The 18,552-nt window shown below is 43.4% G+C and overlaps 1 protein-coding gene across 1 annotated transcript in view; it reads left to right on the top strand.

Annotated features, from left to right (window-relative positions):
- Positions 1–18,552, top strand: part of DENND1A (DENN domain containing 1A) — a 489,835-nt gene that overhangs the window by 199,302 nt on the left and 271,981 nt on the right. Inside the window, 1 exon segment of the mRNA XM_024762246.1 lies at positions 6,590–6,659. Coding sequence (XP_024618014.1) covers positions 6,590–6,659 — 70 coding nt within the window.

Raw genomic sequence — 18,552 nt, 5'->3', positions numbered from 1 at the left:
GCGTGGGCTTCAGTAGTTGTGGCATGAGGGCTTCAGTAGTTGTGGCTCACGGGCTCTAGAGTGCAGGCCCAGTAGTTGTGGCGCATGGGCTTAGTTGCTCCTTGGCATGTGGGATCTTCCCAGACCAGGGACCGAACCTGTGTCCCCTCCATTGGCAGGCGGATTCTCAACCACTGCGCCACCAGGGAAGCCCATAACTAGATCATATTATCGAAGTTTTTCTTTTTAGGGTAGCAAAGTGGACAGTGGTTCTGGTAAGGCTGAGATGACCCACTGGGCTGTGGTGAGGGGGAGATAATCACTTTCTGCCTGGCTCTAAATACTCATCTTCAGAATGTTACTTCTCTTTAACTGGCCCTTTGGTTCCCCACCGATTCAAGAATAAAAGGGAGGCCCGTGCATTTGGCATATGAGAGCCCCTCCAGAGCCTGGCCTTTCTGCCCCCTGCCTCATCTTTGTCCTCCTGCAGCCTGCACACCCTACTCTCTGGCTATTCCAACTGCACCAGTGGTTTGTGCCTACAAGCCCTTGCTCATGAGTTTTCCCTGCCTCTAATGCTCTTTATCCCCACCCATTCCAACCTTCTTCCCTTAGGCAGAGAACAACCTCTTTCAAGACTTAGCTGAAGCCCAACCTTCTCTCTCTGATGCGTATTGACTCCCACTCACAGTTGCAACCAGCTCTTCTCTCCATTGCATGCCCCTCCCTATAGCCATGGTTTTAAATTTTTTATTTTATTTTCCCAACTCATGTCATTATTCTGTATACTCTAGTTGGTCTACCGTTTATTTATTTATTTGGCTGCACTGGGCCTTAGTTGTGGCACATGGGATCTTCTTTGCGGCATGCGAATTTTTTTTTTTTTTTTGCGGCATGCGGGATCTTTGTTGTGGCATGTGGGATCTAGTTCCCTGACCAGGGGTCGAACCCAGGCCCCCTGCATTGGGAGTGCAGAGTCTTAACCACCAGGGAAGTTCCTACTTATGGTAGTTTTTATAGAAGAATGACTCTTTAGATTCTCTCCTCCCCATTTTATTTTTAATTTTGAAACAATAACAAACATACAGAAAAGTGTGAGTATAATACAAATGCCTCATTTGGGAGATGTTGCCAAAATAATACCCAGTAACTCTCGAATACTTTAGTATGTGTTATAAAAGATTTTTTTTTACATAGCTACATTACAATCATCAAAATCAGAAAATTAGTATTAATTTTGATGCAGTACTACCATGTAATACTTGGACCTCCCATTTGTGTGTAAGTGTGAGTGTATATAAAGGATATAGTTCAGGATCACATGTTGCATTTTGTTGTCATGTCTCTTTAGTCTTCTTATTCTGAAATAGCTCCTCAGTGTTTCCTAGACTTTTATGAACTTGACACTTAGGCTATTAATTTGTAAAAGCTTCTTCAGTTTGGATTTATCTGATGTTTCCGTAGGAATTAAGTTCTACTCTGTGGCAGGAATATAATAGTATTCTGCGTTCTTTTCATTGCATTCTTCCAGGTGGTACACTATTTCAATTTGTCCCACTACTTGATTGAGGACATATCTCCTAGGATTCTCCATTCTTTTTCCCTTTTTAATTAAAAGGTATACTAGGAATATCCTCATCCTATCCTTACCAAACTTTTAATTTGCTCATTTATTCCAGCATAGACTCATGATTTCCTTTTTTAGTTATTATTAAATGACCTCTTTCTCTCCTTATTTGTTTTGATGCTCAAATTGTCACAGATACGGTCAGTAGGAACCCATCCATACTAGCTTTTGTGTCCCATTGGTATGCCCTAAGCATATGTTGAGCACTGCCTTTTTTCTAGCACAAGGTATTTCCCAGCCCTGGCCCTGGAATCAGACATTTCTTCCAGGAGCCCTGGTTCCTTCTAGTGGAGAATGGTACTTAGAAGCCAGGATTTGGGCGTTAAGTGTGCTTATTATAATTGGGATGTCTGTGCCAGGCCCTTCAGTGGCTACAGCTAGAGAATATATGTATCTGTAATATCTGTAATAATGTACATACATACATTTGTATTTCTTTTATCTCTCTCCATGATTTCACATAGTTACATCTAATTCCAGTTCAGTGTGGTAGGGTTCATTCTTATTTTCTCCCTATTCATATTAGTAACTCTCTTCTCTAATAGTAATAAGCTTGGTTTTCATTATATATTTACTTACTTGATCAGTCTTGATCTATTCCCCTGTGTGTAACCAGTCTCCCTCTTTTGTAGCCCCCCTCCTCTGTGGCTGCCGTTCTCACCCCATTTGAACTCTGACATTGTAGGCAAGGCAGTCACTGCTGTCTCCTCCTGCCATAGACATCCTTCTCGACTGCTTGAACTCTGCCTGGCCATCCTTCATAGAAGCCCTCCTGTCCACTTAGGCTCTGGCATCCCACACTGGACTGCCTTCCAGATGCTCTTTTTTAATCCTCTTGGGTTCTAATACTACTCTAGTCAACTTCTTTCTACTGACATAGATGCTTTCGTTACCCAGTGCCAGGCCTTTCCCCTACTTATACACCCTTCTTACCCCTTTTGAGTTCTGAGCCTCCAAGCCAGGCCACCTCCTGTGTAGACACCCTCCTTATCCTCCTGGAGCCCTGATTTTCCCTTACCGTGGAACCCTCCTCCCCCAACTTGGGCTCCAAAACTCTGTGCCAGTTTGTTCCATCTGGGGAATATCGTCCTCTCCATGCTTGTGCTGTGACGTCCTGCTCACGACTACTCTTCTTGCAGGTGGTCACCTTTCTCAACTTGGTCCGCTTCTGCCACCATTGCACCCCATCTCTCTCTCTCTGTCTCTCTTTGTCTCTCTCTCTCTCTCACACACACACACAAACGCGCGCACACACACACACACACACACACACCTCTACCTTGCTTGGGCTCATTTAATGGCTTTGAACTGAACTATTAGCAAGTGAAGTGGGAGAGCTTTTTAAAATTTGTAATGGTTTTCTATTTTAGTACTTAAGACACTGGAGTGGAATCCCATCATATACACACTATTCCAGGTCACTCGTACATGTGTGGGAATGATTATACTGAAAGTCCATTCAGTGGAGTGAGATTAGAAAAGTGAGTCATCTATCTATCCTCTGTTGGACTCAGTTCCTAAGTTCACCTGGAGGGTAAGCAGCTCACCAAGCTGACAGATTTGAACAGAGGCAGTTTTCATTCAATAGGTCCCCTATACTTGGGCCATCTGCTTTGTTTCTATACAAACCAAGTCTGCTGTACATTGGAGTCATCTTAAGGGAATTTTACAGGTGATTTTGACTGTGAGCCATTTGACTCTATGTGCAATCTCTGGGACCTGCCCCTGCACTTCACACAAAGGCTTGTGATAGCCCACATTAGTGAGGTCATGTGTGTAGGAATACTTGAGTGCTGCCTGAGCTCTTCTCAAGTTTAAGAATTTATATTGCCTCACACAAAACAAAAGCCTCTTCATTTGACTGTCAGGTCAGGGAGTAAGGACAGACCCTGGGACAAAGTTACCTGACCTATGATTTGGCAAGAGAAGCTTGGATCAAGGCCGGTGCCGGGGAAGCAGACTTTTCCCATTTTGGCTTTTTCCCATCAAGTCTCTGCTGATTGGGTCATGATAATGCTCCTTTTGGTTTAATAATTTGATGCAAAAGCCTACGCTAAATAAAACACTTGGGAAAGAGTTCCAACCCCCCACCTAAACTATTACTCCTTGTTGTATATGTCTTTTTACCACGTAGGACCGTGGCCTTCTTGAGTGCAGGGACCCTTTGTGATTGGGATTTTTGGCCCCAGCCTTGGACTGAGCCCACCACATATTGATGCTTTGCATTGCAAACTCGAGCAGTTGCATTAAGGTAGCAAGTGGAGCAGGCGCCGTCCTTTAGCCGTCCCGGGAGGAGCAGTGTAATGGAGTGTTTGTTTCCTGTCTCTGGATTGGGAAGTAGTGTTTACTCCATGCTGACAGACAAGTACAAAATGGAGTGGAGGGTCTCCATATCCTCACCTGCACCCTTGCAGGCAGCGTGAAGCTGTTGTGTCCGCACTAATGAAGCAGTACAGGAAACGCCACTGGATAAAGTTCAGCTGTGAACCCTGGCCTCCCAACAGGGGAAGAGAGGGATCCTTTGAAGAAGACAGCTGGGTTTTGGTTTCAAGACCTTAACACTGCCATCACTAGATATTCATCTGTCAGTGCACAGGGGACAACATGTGGGGAACAGTTGTGTCCAGTCAGGCTGAAGGAAGAAAGAGATGGCTGATTTCCAGGGTAACTATAAAACCGCCCATGGCTGAGGGTTCTGCTTAGCGTAGCCAAAAAGAATCGATTTGGTGAGGTCGAGGCTGAGTGTGAGAACCTGGGCACAGTCTGCTGTGGGCTGGGTGGCCGTACCATGTCAACCTCCTGCATCCTCACAGCCCGGCAGGACGCGGAGGTGTGAGGTTCTGGGCCCAAACTATGTTGGTCAGTTGAACCTAGTGGCCAGAACTGCTTCCTATATACCACAGTCCTAAGTTATCAGAGAAGCCAGCCTGTCCCAAGTCACTTGATCAGGACTTCCTAAAATAACTTCAGGTTTTCTCTCATTTACTTGAAGCCATGGTTTCCTTACAAGAAAATATTTTCTCTTCTTGCTTCCCCTCGACCCCTTCCTGCTGGATTTAACTAGTGGTATTTTTTTCTTTCAGGGAAAAAAAAAAAGATATTTGTAATCCTTGGTTGAATTTGTTTGCTACCAGTCCTCTAATCTGGGCAGGAGTTTTCTTCTGAGGGGATTTACTGTTCCTTCTATAATGGCTTTTAACTCAGCCGAGGTTTATTTAACAGAATAGGAAGGGAGAAACTTATCTCCTCCCTAATCCCTCTTGAATGTTTACATTACTTTGCCAAAGTAAATGCTGTGTAAAGTGGCAGCAGTCCTTTGCTCTGTAATAATCAATATGCAGCTGCCAGAGCTGATTGAAACATATTAACATAAGTGATAATACTGTCATAGAAGTGAAAAGTTAAGTTGCTTATCAGTATATTGTGATAAGCTACTTAAATTTTACAGTAGCATGTGCTGGCTTCAGACAGACGTTAATGACAGAGAACTGTGCGCTTTATCTGTCCTCTCTATTGCCTCTCACTTCATTTATTACCCTCAACGGTACAGCTGGTAATCTGTCCAGGGCGCTGATTTCCCTCTGCTTGGCAGGATGGAGTCAGTGCTCCACTCTATCAGTAACGGATACTGTTAGCGCAGCAGGGCAGATGTGAGCAGGTCGGCAGGCGCTTGGTATGACGCTCTTCCCACATGAGTATTTGATATTGCTTTGGAAAAGTTTCTTATGGAGAACAAAGCCATTTAAATTTTAAGTGAAAAAACTTCTTGGGAGTAGGGGTATGTTTCAACAATAATTCTGTAGCAACAATGCGCCTTCGTTGTTAGTCTTTGGTTTTGTTTGTTCTATCAACACTGAGCACTGAGGGTCTGCTAGGCTCCATGCTTGGTCCTAGGAAGACAAAGTAAAGAAAGATGTGATCCTTCCTCTTCGTCATGCTCAGTCTGCTGGGAAGACAGACACGCCATTGAGGGCCACATGGTGTGTGGACTGTTCTAACAGGAGTTTGCACGTGACAGGGCAGCACAGAAAAAAGGGAATTAGGGCATGAGAGGTGGGGATGGGGAGGAGGTGGGGAACTGTTAGGAGGATGAGTAGAAATCAGCTAGACTAGATCATGAAGGTCAAAGGGAGAAAAGTGCCGAGTGTATGCAGTGCAAGCTCTGGCAGGCTTGAGGATGCCTGGACATTCCTCGGAGCGTGGCTGCAGTGAGAGGAGTATGTATGTGGGGCTGCAGGGCGAGGACAGCCGGAGACATAGTCAAGGACCTGACAGAGGAGCCTTAAACACTGTCCTAAGAAGTCCCGTAGTGATGGGGCACCACTGCAGGAATTCAATCCAATGTGCTGCTTAGATTCGCACTTTAGAAAGACCATTCTATGAGCCACACAGAGGGTGGAGTAAGGTCAGGACCAGGCTGTCATCAGAGTTAAGGGACATGATGGTCAGAACCCGGTGGAGGGCAGGGTGGGGTGCAGAGTTACAGCTCTTTCTGCAGTAAGTACAGGGAAGTGTGCATTGTAATAGAAGGTTTAATGAGTGGTTACAGGCTCATGGGGCCTTTGGGACACCTTGCACATGGCAGCAGTGGAAGTGCTGTATGTGTGTGTGGCTGTGTCTGTCCAATGATGAGAAACTTGAACAGAAGCTTTCCTGGAAGGGGTGGGTGTGGGGCCTGGGGGGCTATTCAGAGATGGTTCCTGATTGCAGAGTCTGCTTTGAATTTCTTCTCTGTGAACCTGTTCTAGCTCTGAGGCATGGGAATAATTTATAATGGACATTCAATCTTCTGCCTTACACAGGCAATTTTTTTAAATCTCAGAAATAATTAACATTTTACCAGTCTGCGTTTCCAGCACAGCCTACGACAGGAAGGCTCTTCACGATGTAGAGAGAAACCAAATGTACCATCTTCAATTAGCTCCTGGTTAAAGTTTTTGACCTGCGTACTAATATTCCATGTGTTTCCTCTTCTTCCCCCAGCTATCTCCCCTGGTTCGAAGTATTTTATAAGCTGCTTAACATCTTGGCAGATTACAGGACAAAAGGACAGGTATTTGCCTTTTATTTTATTCTTTTTAACAACTAAACTTTAACTTTCTTGCCTTGTATTTCACTAAAACATTTACTGAAAAAGTAATGCATTCCCGTTACAGAAAATTTGGGAAATTCAGAAAGCAGTAGGAAGGAAGAGAAAAATCACTCCTAATACGTGTCCCTCCCCCGCCCCCTCCCCCTGACCAGATAAATATTGCTAGCATTTTGGGATGTTTTCTTCCTTTACTTTTTGAATTAAATAAGTAATAAATAGACCCTTCGCATTCGGAGTTAATAGTCACCATCTTACATTCCCAAGCAGTTCCACAAGTTCATCGTATGTATTAAATAATAATTTTGCTGAGGCACACATTTGAATTGCTGGGATTTGTGAGTAAAACACTTAACTGGCAAGTGACCTAACCAGCTGTCCCACTTCCCATTTCAGTAGGGCTTTCTTGTGCTTTTACAGTAATTTTTTTAAGGGTCTGAAAATCACTTTAAAAGTTCAGCTCTACCTCACTGTACTTTTGGAAGAAATGGTATGTTGAAGTATCCTCCATGGGCGTCAAGGGGCAACTGGATCTGTATTTAGACTTTTGACGCCCACAGTTTTTAGGTACCATAATAATAGAAGCATTTCCCCCATGCTAATAAAAACGTTGTAAATCTTTTTCACAGCTGCATACCATGTACCTTGGTTTACTGAGACATTTCCTATTACTGGAAATTTTCATTATTTGGGATTTTTTTTCACTATTATAAGTATAGCTATTAGCATCTTTGAGCATAAAACATTTTCTTCATTTTGGAATGTTTCCTTAAGAAGAGAATCTCAGATGGGCCATTTTAAGGTTAGTGGACATAAACATTTCAAAAACATTTGCCAAACTGCTTTCCAAAAGAATTGTACTGTTTTCTTAAAAGACAGATACCCTTTACTGGCAATGTACAAGAGTGCCTGGGTCACCATACTCTCACCAGTATCATTTGTTGAATTCATTGTGTTCTTGACAAGTGAACAGTTCTCATTGTTTTAATTGCATTCCTTTGATTATTAGTAAGTTGAATATTTGTCCATATATCTAACTTCTTATATTTTCCTTTTTTTGTAAATGGCCTAAGATTTTTAATTAAAGAGATATATTATTATTAACTGTTAAGAGAATTTTTTTCATCATATCTTCTACAGAACATTAGTTCTAAGAAATGCTCCACTCAAAAAGGGTTACCAGGGCTTCCCTGGTGGCACAGTGGTTGAGAGTCCGCCTGCCAATGTAAGGGACACAGGTTCGTGCCCCGGTCCAGGAAGATCCCACGTGCCGCGGAGCGGCTGGGTCCGTGAGCCATGGCCGCTGAGCCTGCGTGTCCGGAGCCTGTGCTCCGCAGTGGGAGAGGCCACAACAGTGAGAGGCCTGCGTACCGCAAAAAAAAAAAGAAAAGGTTACTATAGTTGAGTGATATTGGGTCAGGGAAAGGGAAAGCTGTGTCTCATCTTTGTCTCCTTAAGATTCATGTAATATAGGCTCTGAAAAGTCCTACAGTGGAGAAATCTGTGTCACCCAAATATTCCCAACTTATTTGGCCCCATATACTTTTAATTCCATGACAAGTATTAACATTCTGAGATGCCAGTGTTTCCTGGAACACACTTTGGGAAATGCTAATTTTGGAGAAAAGCTGGAAATTGTGTGAATAATGGATAAATCTTTAAGTTAGATTGACTTACTGGCAAATGTATTCCAGAGACCACAGTAAATGTGAGGAATAACTAATAGAAATGGCTCCCTAGATCACTACACTTACTCTGAAAGGATGCTTAGATACCAGGGAATTCTGTCCTAAAAGAAGTGATGTACTCTTTGATGAATGAGTCAAGAGGCCACCTTGGGTCTGTTCATTGATTGCTGATTCACAGTTCACTTTTGTCAGACATTCAGTTTTTCATTCAAAATTAAAAGAGGTCTTTAGTAAATAAAATTATATAGCATGTAGGCTCTTAACAGTCTTAGAATTGGAAGTTAACTCACATTTTTTTTCTCCCATATATAAGCTCCAGTCAGTTAAAAAAAAAAACAACTTACTAGACTTTGGAAAATATGTCTTGGGATACAGGAAAGATTGGGTAGGTACAAACTATGCATAGGAGAGATAGGATTATTACCCTGTAAAATTGGTGTATCCATACTCTGCGCTGTTGCCCCAGATAAGGACCCTGCCTGTTGGAGTGTTAAAGACTGAGATTAGTGATGCGTTTTAGTGAAGTCTGTTTCCCTTTTACAAAGGACTCTTTTTATTAAATTTCTTCTGGTTAAAGGAATTATGACACACATGATAGGTAGTCTGCCTACAACTGGCTTAATTGTTTGCAAGGTGTGGGTTATCAGATTAGAACATGAGGAAAGAGCTTTCATTAAAAAAAACAGAATCCCTTCCCCAAGTCCAGAAGTCACTGGGAAAGTTGGGCAGGGTAGGTAGGCTTCAGCTGGAGGTGTGGGGAGTGACCATGATGGCTCAGCATGGAGTGCCTGAGCCTAAGCTACATTATGAGAGTGTCTGTTTAATTCACTGACACAACAGGGTTATCAGGCCCTGAGTAAGGCAATGATGGCATCCCTGTGGAAGGGATGGCAGAGGGTGAGGAGGGCATCTAAGCCAGAGAGCAACCTGGCTGAGGGTGTTGGAGGCTGAGGAGTGAGGCATTTATTTTTGTGGAACAGTGGTGTCAGTGGCTTGGCATCATCTGGGCACCAGATATCAGAACTTCAATGGGATCTAGATGAGCCACGTGGGAAAGAAGACAGCAGCAGTGGCCCAGCACTAGGGTGTTGGAGCCTGGGGTGAGGAGGGCATTTTTTATTGGTGGGAGGTGTGAGGGAGGGAGGCAGACATTGGTGGCCTAGCATTGGATGTCAATGTTCGAGCAGGGCAAGGAGGGCATCTAGATGGAGAGGGAGGTAGGGGCAGTGAAAAAAGATTGCTTACATACAAGCAAGTAGATATATTAAGAAAACAGGGGCAGGATTTTTCACTTTTGTTAGATTATTGTTACAAATATGTGAAGGGAGGAAACTAGAATGATTCCCATGTTGGATTAGAATTAGAGCCATGGGTATGAACCCATGGCTTTCAACATATGTGATATAGAAAACGGAGATGTAACTGTGTATTGTAGGTCTGTGTGTGTGTGTGTGTGTGTGTATGTGTGTGTGTGTGATATATTCCCTGTCTCTATCCACGGAAAGGGTCTGGGGTCAACTATACACAAGTAGCAATGGGCACACCAAAGTGCCCAAATCTTGGTTTCTAAATTCATTTCCTACTAAAAGGAGCCAGGACTCCCTGAAGAAATGTCTAGTTCCAGAGCTGAGGCAGGGAAAAGTATGAGTCTGTAATATCTTTTTGTGCTAAAAGTAATGTAGTGCTCAAAACATGATGGAGAGAGGGGAGGAATCAAGATAGCGCAAGAGGAGGACGTAGATTCACTTCTCCTCATAAGGACATCAAGAATACATCTACAAATGGAGCAGTTCTCACAGAGCACCTGCTGAACACTAGTGGAAGACTTCGGACACCTAAAAGGACCAGAAAAATCCCCACGCAACCGGGTAGGACCAAAGAAAGAAAAAAAGAAAAGAGGAAACAGAAAGGGACCAGCACCCCTGGTGGGGAGCTGAAGGTGAGGAGAGGTTCCTGCACTCAGAGAAACCCCCTCAGGGAGGTAAATCAGGTGGGACAGAGAAGGAGCTTCAGGGCATCGGAGGGGAATGCAGCAACCGGTCTGTGGAAGGCAGGAGAGAGTAAGATGTGCGTGCGTGGTCTGTGCTGCAGCCCTGCGCACCCCAGCCTGAGTCGTGTGTCTCCTGGTATGGAGGGGTGCTGGGTGCTGGAAAGTGGGGTTTGGAGAGCGGACCCACGGAGGGAACAGCTGTTGTCTGTGAAGAGACAGCCTGAAGGGACGGGAGTAAGGAACTCCACAACCGGGCAAGTTCGCGGAAGCCCAGACCACCGTAGAAGCAAGGCGCCATTGTTGAGTGGTGCACAAGGGGCGGGGCGGCCAGGGCAACCCCCTTCCCCACCCATCGGCCCCTGCCTCCACGGGCCCTGGGAGGGTCACCCATCTGAGCAGGATTGCCCTTCCTTCAAGCCAAGGTCACCTCTGCTCGCGCAGGCTCCGGGATCCTGAGCGCTGCCCCCACCAAAGCCGCCTCGGGAATCAGCCCTGGGCGCCCCAGCCTGAGACAGGAATCGGCCAAGGCAGGCAGGGGCTGAGTCCTAAAGCGTGGGGTTAGGAGAGCGGACCCAGGGTGAGAACGGCAATTGGCTGAGTGGAGACAGGCGGAAGGGACTGGAGTGAGGAGCTCAGCTGTGTGGAGACAACCTGAGGGGATGGCAGTGAGGGGCTCCGCGGCCAGGAGCACTTCTGGAGGAAGAGTGGGCTGCCTTGGAAGCGAGGCGCCATTGTTGACTGGCACACAATGGGCGGCGCCGCCATCTTCGGACTCTCTCCCCACACGGCAGCCCCTGCCTCTGCAGGAACTGGGAGGGACTCCCACCGCAGCAAGCATGCCCCAGTCTGTTGCAACTTCCTGCCAGTCCCGCCCCTGCAGGCACTAGAAGAGGATCCCATTGGAGGAAGCGCCTGCATCCCACTTGTGGCCGCCTTATCCCTCCGCGGCCTGAGCCAAGCAAGTGTGCCTCAGTCAGCTGCCGCTTTTTCCCCCTCTCACCTGGGCGAGGACCAGATGACTGAGGGTAGCCCACATGCAGAGGCACAGGTGGGACCAAAACCAAAGCTGACTCCCAGGGGCTGTGCAACGAAGGCAGAGAAACAGAAATCTCTCTCTGCAAGTGCACAAGCTGCAGATTAAATCCCCGCGATCGGCTTGGTATACCCTGCGTCTGTGGAATATCTGAAGGGACAACGAGTGCTCCCACAGCTAAGACTGGTCTAGCTTTAGCAGCTGTGGACTTTGGGGGCAAGTACACGCGGGAGTTGGACCAGGTCAGAGTCTCAGCTGCCCCCACTGTGCCCAAAGCGGGCCCAGAGACCTGCCTAAAGGTATTGGAGGGCCTCCTGGAGAGGCGCGGGGTACTGTGGCTCACTGTGGGGGCAAAGACACCGCGGAGGCCCCAGGAAAATATGTGGTTTTGGTTTCATTTTGTTCTGTTATTTTATTTATTTTTATCTTTTTAACATCTTTATTGGAGTATAACTGCTTTACAGTGGTGTGTTAGTTTCTGCTTTATAACAAAGTGTATCAGCTATACTTATACATATATCCCCATATAACCTCCCTCTTGCGTCTCCCTCCCACCCTCCCTATCCCACCCCTCTAGGTGGTCGCAAAGCACCGAGCTGATCTCCCTGTGCTATGCGGCTGCTTCCCACTAGCTATCTCTTTTACATTTGGTAGTGTATATATGTCCATGCCACTCTCTCACTTTGTCCCAGCTTACCATTCCCCCTCCCAGTGTCCTCAAGTCCATTCTCTAGTAGGTCTGCATCTTTATTCTTGTCCTGCCCCTAGATTAGTCAGAACCTTTTTTTTTTTTTTTAGATTCCATTTATATGTGTTAGCATACGGTATTTGTTTTTCTCTTTTTGACTTACTTCACTCTGTATGACAGACACGAGGTCCATCCACCTCACTACAGATAACTCAATTTTGTTTCTTTTTATGGCTGAGCAATATTCCATTGTATATATGTGCCAAATCCATTCATCTGTCGGTGGACAGTTAGGTTGCTTCCATGTCCTGGCTATTGTAAATAGAGCTGCAATGAACATTGTGGTACATGACTCTTTTTGAATTATGGTTTTCTCAGGGTATATGCTCAGTAGTGGGATTGCTGGGTCATATGGTAGTTCTATTTTTAGTTTTTTAAGGAACCTCCATATTGTTCTCCATAGTGGCAGTATCAATGTACATTCCCACCAACAGTGCAGGAGGGTTCCCTTTTCTCTACACCCTCTCCAGCATTTATTGTTTGTAGATTTTTTGATGATGGCCATTCTGACTGGTGTGAGGTGATACCTCATTGTAGTTTTGATTTGCATTTCTCTAATGATTAATGATGTTGAGCATCCTTTCATGTGTTTGTTGGCAATCTGTATGTCTTCTTTGGAGAAATGTCTATTTAGGTCTTCTGCCCATTTTTGGATTGGGTTGGTTGTTTGTTTTTTTTGATATTGAGCTGCATGAGCTGCTTGTAAATTTGGAGATTAATCCTTTGTCAGTTGCTTCATTTGCAAATATTTTCTCCCATTCTGAGGGCTGTCTTTTCATCTTGTTTATGGTTTCGTGTGCTGTGCAAAAAGCTTTTAAGTTTCATTAGGTCCCATTTGTTTATTTTTGTTTTTATTTCCATTTCTCTAGGAGGTGGGTCAAAAAAGATCTTGCTGTGATTTATGTCATAGCGTGTTCTGCCTATGTTTTCCTCCAAGAGTTTTATAGTGTCTGGCTTTACATTTAGGTCTTTAATCCATTTTGAGTTTATCTTTGTGTATGGTGTTAGGGAGTGTTCTAATTTCATTCTTTTACATGTAGCTGTCCAGTTTTCCCAGCACCACTTACTGAAGAGGCTGTCTTTTCTCCATTGTATATTTTTGCCTCCTTTATCAAAAATAAGGTGACCATATGTGCGTGGGTTTATTTCTGGGCTTTCTATCCTGTTCCATTGATCTATATTTCTGTTTTTGTGCCAGTACAATACTGTCTTGATTACTGTAGCTTTGTAGTATAGTCTGAAGTCAGGGAGCCTGATTCCTCCAGCTCCATTTTTCTTTCTCAAGACTGCTTTGGCTATTCGGGGGCTTTTGTGTTTCCATACAAATTGTGAAATTTTTTGTTCTAGTTCTGTGAAAAATGCCATTGGTAGTTTGATAGGGATTGCACTGAATCTATAGATTGCTTTGGGTAGTATAGTCACTTTCACAATGTTGATTCTTGCAATCCAAGAACATGGTATATCTCTCCATCTGTTTGTATTATCTTTAATTTCTTTCATAAGTGTCTTACAGTTTTCTGCATACAGGTCTTTTGTCTCCTTAGGTAGGTGTATTCCTGGTATTTTATTCTTTTTGTTGCAGTGGTAAATGGAATTGTTGCCTTAATTTCTCTTTCAGATTTTTCATCATTAGTGTATAGGAATGCCAGAGATTTCTGTGCATTAATTTTGTATCCTGTTACTTTACCAAATTCATTGATTAGCTCTAGTAGTTTTCTGGTGGCATCTTTAGGATTCTCTATGTATAGTATCATGTCATCTGCAAACAGTGATAGCTTTACCTTCTTTTCCGATTTGGATTCCTTTTATTTCTTTTTCTTCTCTGATTGCTGTGGCTAAAACTTCCAAAACTATGTTGAATAATAGTGGTGAGAGTGGACAACCTTGTCCTGTTTCTGAGGAAATGGTTTCAGTTTTTCACCATTGAGAATGATGTTTGCTGTGGGTTTGTCATATATGGCCTTTATTATGTTGAGGTGACTTCCCTCTGTGCCTGCTTTCTGGAGGGTTTTTATCATAAATTGGTGTTGATTTTTGTCGAAAGCTTTTTCTCCATCTATTGAGATGATCATATGGTTTTTCTCCTTCAATTTGTTAATATGGTTTATCACATCGATTGATTTGCATATATTGAAGAATCCTTTCATTCCTGGGATAAACTCCACTTGATCACGGTATATGATCCTTTTAATGTGCTCTTGGATTCTGTTTGCTAGTATTTTGTTGAGGATTTTTGCATCTATGTTCATCAGTGATACTGGCCTGTAGTTTTCTTTCTTTGTGACATCTTTGCCTGGTTTTGGTATCAGGGTGATGGTGGCCTCGTAGAATGAGTTTGGGAGTGTTCCTCCCTCTACTATATTTTGCAAGAGTTTGAGAAGAATGGGTGTTAGCTCTTCTCTAAAGGTTTGATAGAATTCGCCTGTGAAGCCATCTGGTCCTGGGCTTTTGTTTGTTGGAAGATTTTTAATCACAGTCTCAATTTCAGTGCTTGTGATTGGTCTGTTCACATTTTCTATTTCTTACTGGTTCAGTCTCAGAAGGTTGTGCTTTTCTAAGAATTTGTCCATTTCTTCCACATTCTCCATTTTATTGGCATATAGTTACGTGTAGTAATCTCTCACGATCCTTTGTATTTCTGCAGTGTCAGTTGTTACTTTTCCTTCTTCATTTCTAATTCTATTGATTTGAGTCTTCTCCCTTTTTTTCTTGATGAGTCTGGCTAATGGTTTATCAATTTTGTTTATCTTCTCAAAGAACCATCTTTTAGTTTTATTGATCTTTGCTATTGTTTCCTTCATTTCTTTTTCATTTATTTCTGATCTGATCTTTATGATCTCTTTCCTTCTCCTAACTTTGGGGTTTTTTCTTCTTTCTCTAATTGCTTTAGGTTTAAGGTTAGGTTGTTTATTTGAGAGGTTTCTTGTTTCTTGAGGTAGGATTGTATTGCTATAAACTTCCCTCTTAGAACTGCTTTTGCTGCATCCCATAGGTTTTGGGTCATCGTGTTTCCACTGTCATTTGTTTCTAGGTATTTTTTGATTTCCTCTTTGATTTCTTCAGTGATCTCTTGGTTATTTAGTAGTGTATTGTTTAGCCTTCATGTGTTTGTATTTTTTTACAGATTTCTTTTTTCCTGTAGTTGATGTCTACTCTCATAGCATTGTGGTCGGAAAAGATACTTGATAACGGTTTCGATTTTCTTAAATTTACCAAGGCTTGATTTGTGACGCAAGATATGATCTATCCTGGAGAATGTCCCATGAGCACTTGAGAAGAAAGTGTATTCTGTTGCTTTTGGATGAAATGTCCTATAAATATCAACTAAGTCCATCTTGTTTAATGCATCATTTAAAGCTTGTGTTTCCTTATTTATTTTCATTTTGCATGATCTGTCCATTGGTGAAAGTGGGGTGTTAAAGTCCCCTACAATAATTGTGTTACTATCAATTTCCCCTTTTATGGCTGTTAGCATTTGCCTTATGTATTGAGGTGCTCCTGTGTTCGGTGCATAAATATTTACAATTGTTATATCTTCTTCTTGGATTGATCCCTTGATCAATATGTAGTGTCCTTCTTTGTCTCTTGTGATAGTCTTTATTTTAAAACCTATATTGTCTGATATGAGAATTGCTACTCCAGCTTTCTTTTGATTTCCATGTGCATGGAATATCTTTTTCCATCCCCTCACTTTCAGTCTGTGTGTGTCCCTAGGTCTGCAGTGGGTCTCTTGTAGACAGCATATATACGGGTCTTGTTTTTGATCCATTCAGCCAGTCTGTAGCTCTTGGTTGGAGCGTTTAATCCATTCACATTTAAGGTAGTTATCGATATGTATGTTCCTATTACCATTTTCTTAATTGTTTTGGGTTTGTTATTGTAGGTCATTTCCTCCTCTTGTGTTTCCTGCCTAGAGAAGTTCCTTTAGCATTTGATGTAAAGCTGGTTTGGTAGTGCTGAATTCTCTTAGCCTGTGCTTGTCTGTAAAGGTTTTGATTTATCCGTTGAATATGAATGAGATCCTTGCTGGGTAGAGTCATCTTGGTTGTAGGTTTTTCCCTTTCGTCACTTTAAATATGTCCTGCTACTCCCTTCTGGCTTGCAGAGTTTCTGCTGAAAGATCAGCTTTTAACCTTATGGGGATTCCCTTGTATGTTACTTGTTGTTTTTCCCTTGCTACTTTTAATATTTTTTCTTTGAATTTAATTTTTGATAGTTTGATTAATATCTGTTTTGGTCTGTTTCTCCTTGGATTTATCCTGTATGGGACGCTATACTTCCTGGACTTGACTGTTTCCTTTCCCATATTAGGGAAGTTTTGAACTATAATCTGTTGAAATATTTTCTCAGTCCCTTTCTTTTTCTCTTCTTCTTCTGGGACCCTTATAATTTGAATGTTGGTGCATTTAATATTGTCCTAGAGGTCTCTGAGATTGTCCTCAATTCTTTTCATTGTTTTTTCTTTATTCTGCTCTGCAGTACTTATTTCCACTATTTTATCTTCCAGGTCACTTATCCGTTCTGACTCAGTTATTCTGCTATTGATTCCTTCTAGAGAATTTTAAATTTCATTTATTATGTTATTCATCATTGTTTGTTTGCTCTTTAGTTCTTCTAGGTCCTTGTTAAACGTTTCGTCAATTTTCTTCATTATGTTTCCAAGATTTTGGAGCATTTTTACTTATATTATGTGGGGCCAGGAGGTCTCTGGTGGACCAATGTCCTGAACTCAGCTCTACCAGCTCAGAGGCACAGGCCTGACACCTGGCTGGAGCACCAAGACCCTGTCAGCCACATGGCTCTGAAGAAAAGGGAGAAAGAAAGAAAGAAAAAAATTAAAATAAAATTATTAAAATTTAAAAAATTATTAAAAAGTAATAAAAAAGAAAAGAGAAAACAGAAAGAAGAGAGCAACCAAATCAAAAAGTAAATCCACCAATGATAACAAGCACTAAAAACTATACTAAAAAAAAAAACAGAAAAAAAACCCTAGGACAAATGTTAAAAGCAAAGCGATACAGACAAAATCACACAAAGAAGCATACACATACTCACAAAAAGAGAAAAAGGAAAAAATATATATTAAAAAAAAGGAAGAGAGCAACCAAATCAATAAACAAATCTACCAAAGATAATAAACTCTAAATACTAAACTAAGATAAACATAAAACCAGAAGTAAATTAGATGCAGAAAGCAAACCCCAAGTCTACATTTGCTCCCAATATCCACCACCTCAATTTGGGGATGATTCGTTGTCTATTCAGGTATTCCAGAGATGCAGGGTACATCAAGTTGATGGTGGAGATTTAATCTGATGCTCCTGAGGCTTCTGGGAGAAATTTCCCTTTCTCTTCTTTGTTCACACAGCTTCTGGGGTTCAGTTTTGGATTTGGCCCCACCTCTGCATGTAGGTCACCTGAGGGCATATCTGTTCTTTGCTCAGACAGGCGAGGGTTAAAGTAGCAGCCGATTAGGGGGCTCTGGCTCACTCAGGCCAGAACGAGGGAGGGGTATGGAACGCGGGCTGAGCGTGCGGCAGCAGAGGCCGACGTGATGTTGCAACAGCCTGAGGCATGCTGTGTGTTTTCCCGGGGAACTTGTCCCCAGATCATGCGACCCTGGCAGTGGCAGGGAGCACAGGCTTCTGGGCGGGGAGGTGTGGATAGAGACCTGTGCTTGCACACAGGCTTCTTGGTGGCTGCAGCACTAGCCTTAGCGTTTCATGCCTGTCTCTGGTGTCTGCGCTGATAGCCGCAGCTCGCGCCCATTTCTGGAGCTCCTTTAGGCGGTGCTTTGTATCCCCTCTCCTAGCCCACCCCAAAACAATGGTCTCTTGCCTCTTAGGGAGTTCCAGACTTTTTCCCGGACTCCCTCCGAGCTAGCTGTGGCACACTAGCCCCCTTCAGGCTGTGTTCATGTAGCCAACCCCAGTCCTCTCCCTGGGATCTGATCTTTGAAGCCAGAGCCTCAGCTCCCAGCCCCCGCCCGCCCTGGCCAGTGAACAGACAAGCCTGTCTGGCTGATGAGTGCTGGTCAGCACCAATCCTCTGCACAGGAATTTCTCGCTTTGCCCTGTGCACACCTATTGCTGCACTCTCCCCTGTGGCTTTGAAGCTTCCCCCCTGTCCACCACCTGTCTCTGCCAGTGAAGGGGCTTCCCAGTGTATGGAAACTTTTCCTCCTTCACAGCTCCCTCCCAGAGTTGCAGGTCCTGTCTCTATTCTTCTGTCTCTGTTTTTTCTTCTTTCTTTTGCCCTACCCAGATACGTGGAGAGTTTCTTGCCTTTTGGGAAGTCTGAGGTGTTCTGCCAGCGTTCAGTAGGTGTTCCATAGGAGTTGTTCCACGTGTAGATGTATTTCTGTTGTATTTGTGGGGAGGAAGGTGATCTCCACTCTT

This window comes from Neophocaena asiaeorientalis, unplaced genomic scaffold (assembly GCF_003031525.2).
Source record: "Neophocaena asiaeorientalis asiaeorientalis breed wild unplaced genomic scaffold, Neophocaena_asiaeorientalis_V1.1 scaffold78, whole genome shotgun sequence".
Classification (NCBI taxonomy): domain Eukaryota; kingdom Metazoa; phylum Chordata; class Mammalia; order Artiodactyla; family Phocoenidae; genus Neophocaena; species Neophocaena asiaeorientalis.
This window is presented reverse-complemented; position numbering and strand designations above follow the sequence as displayed.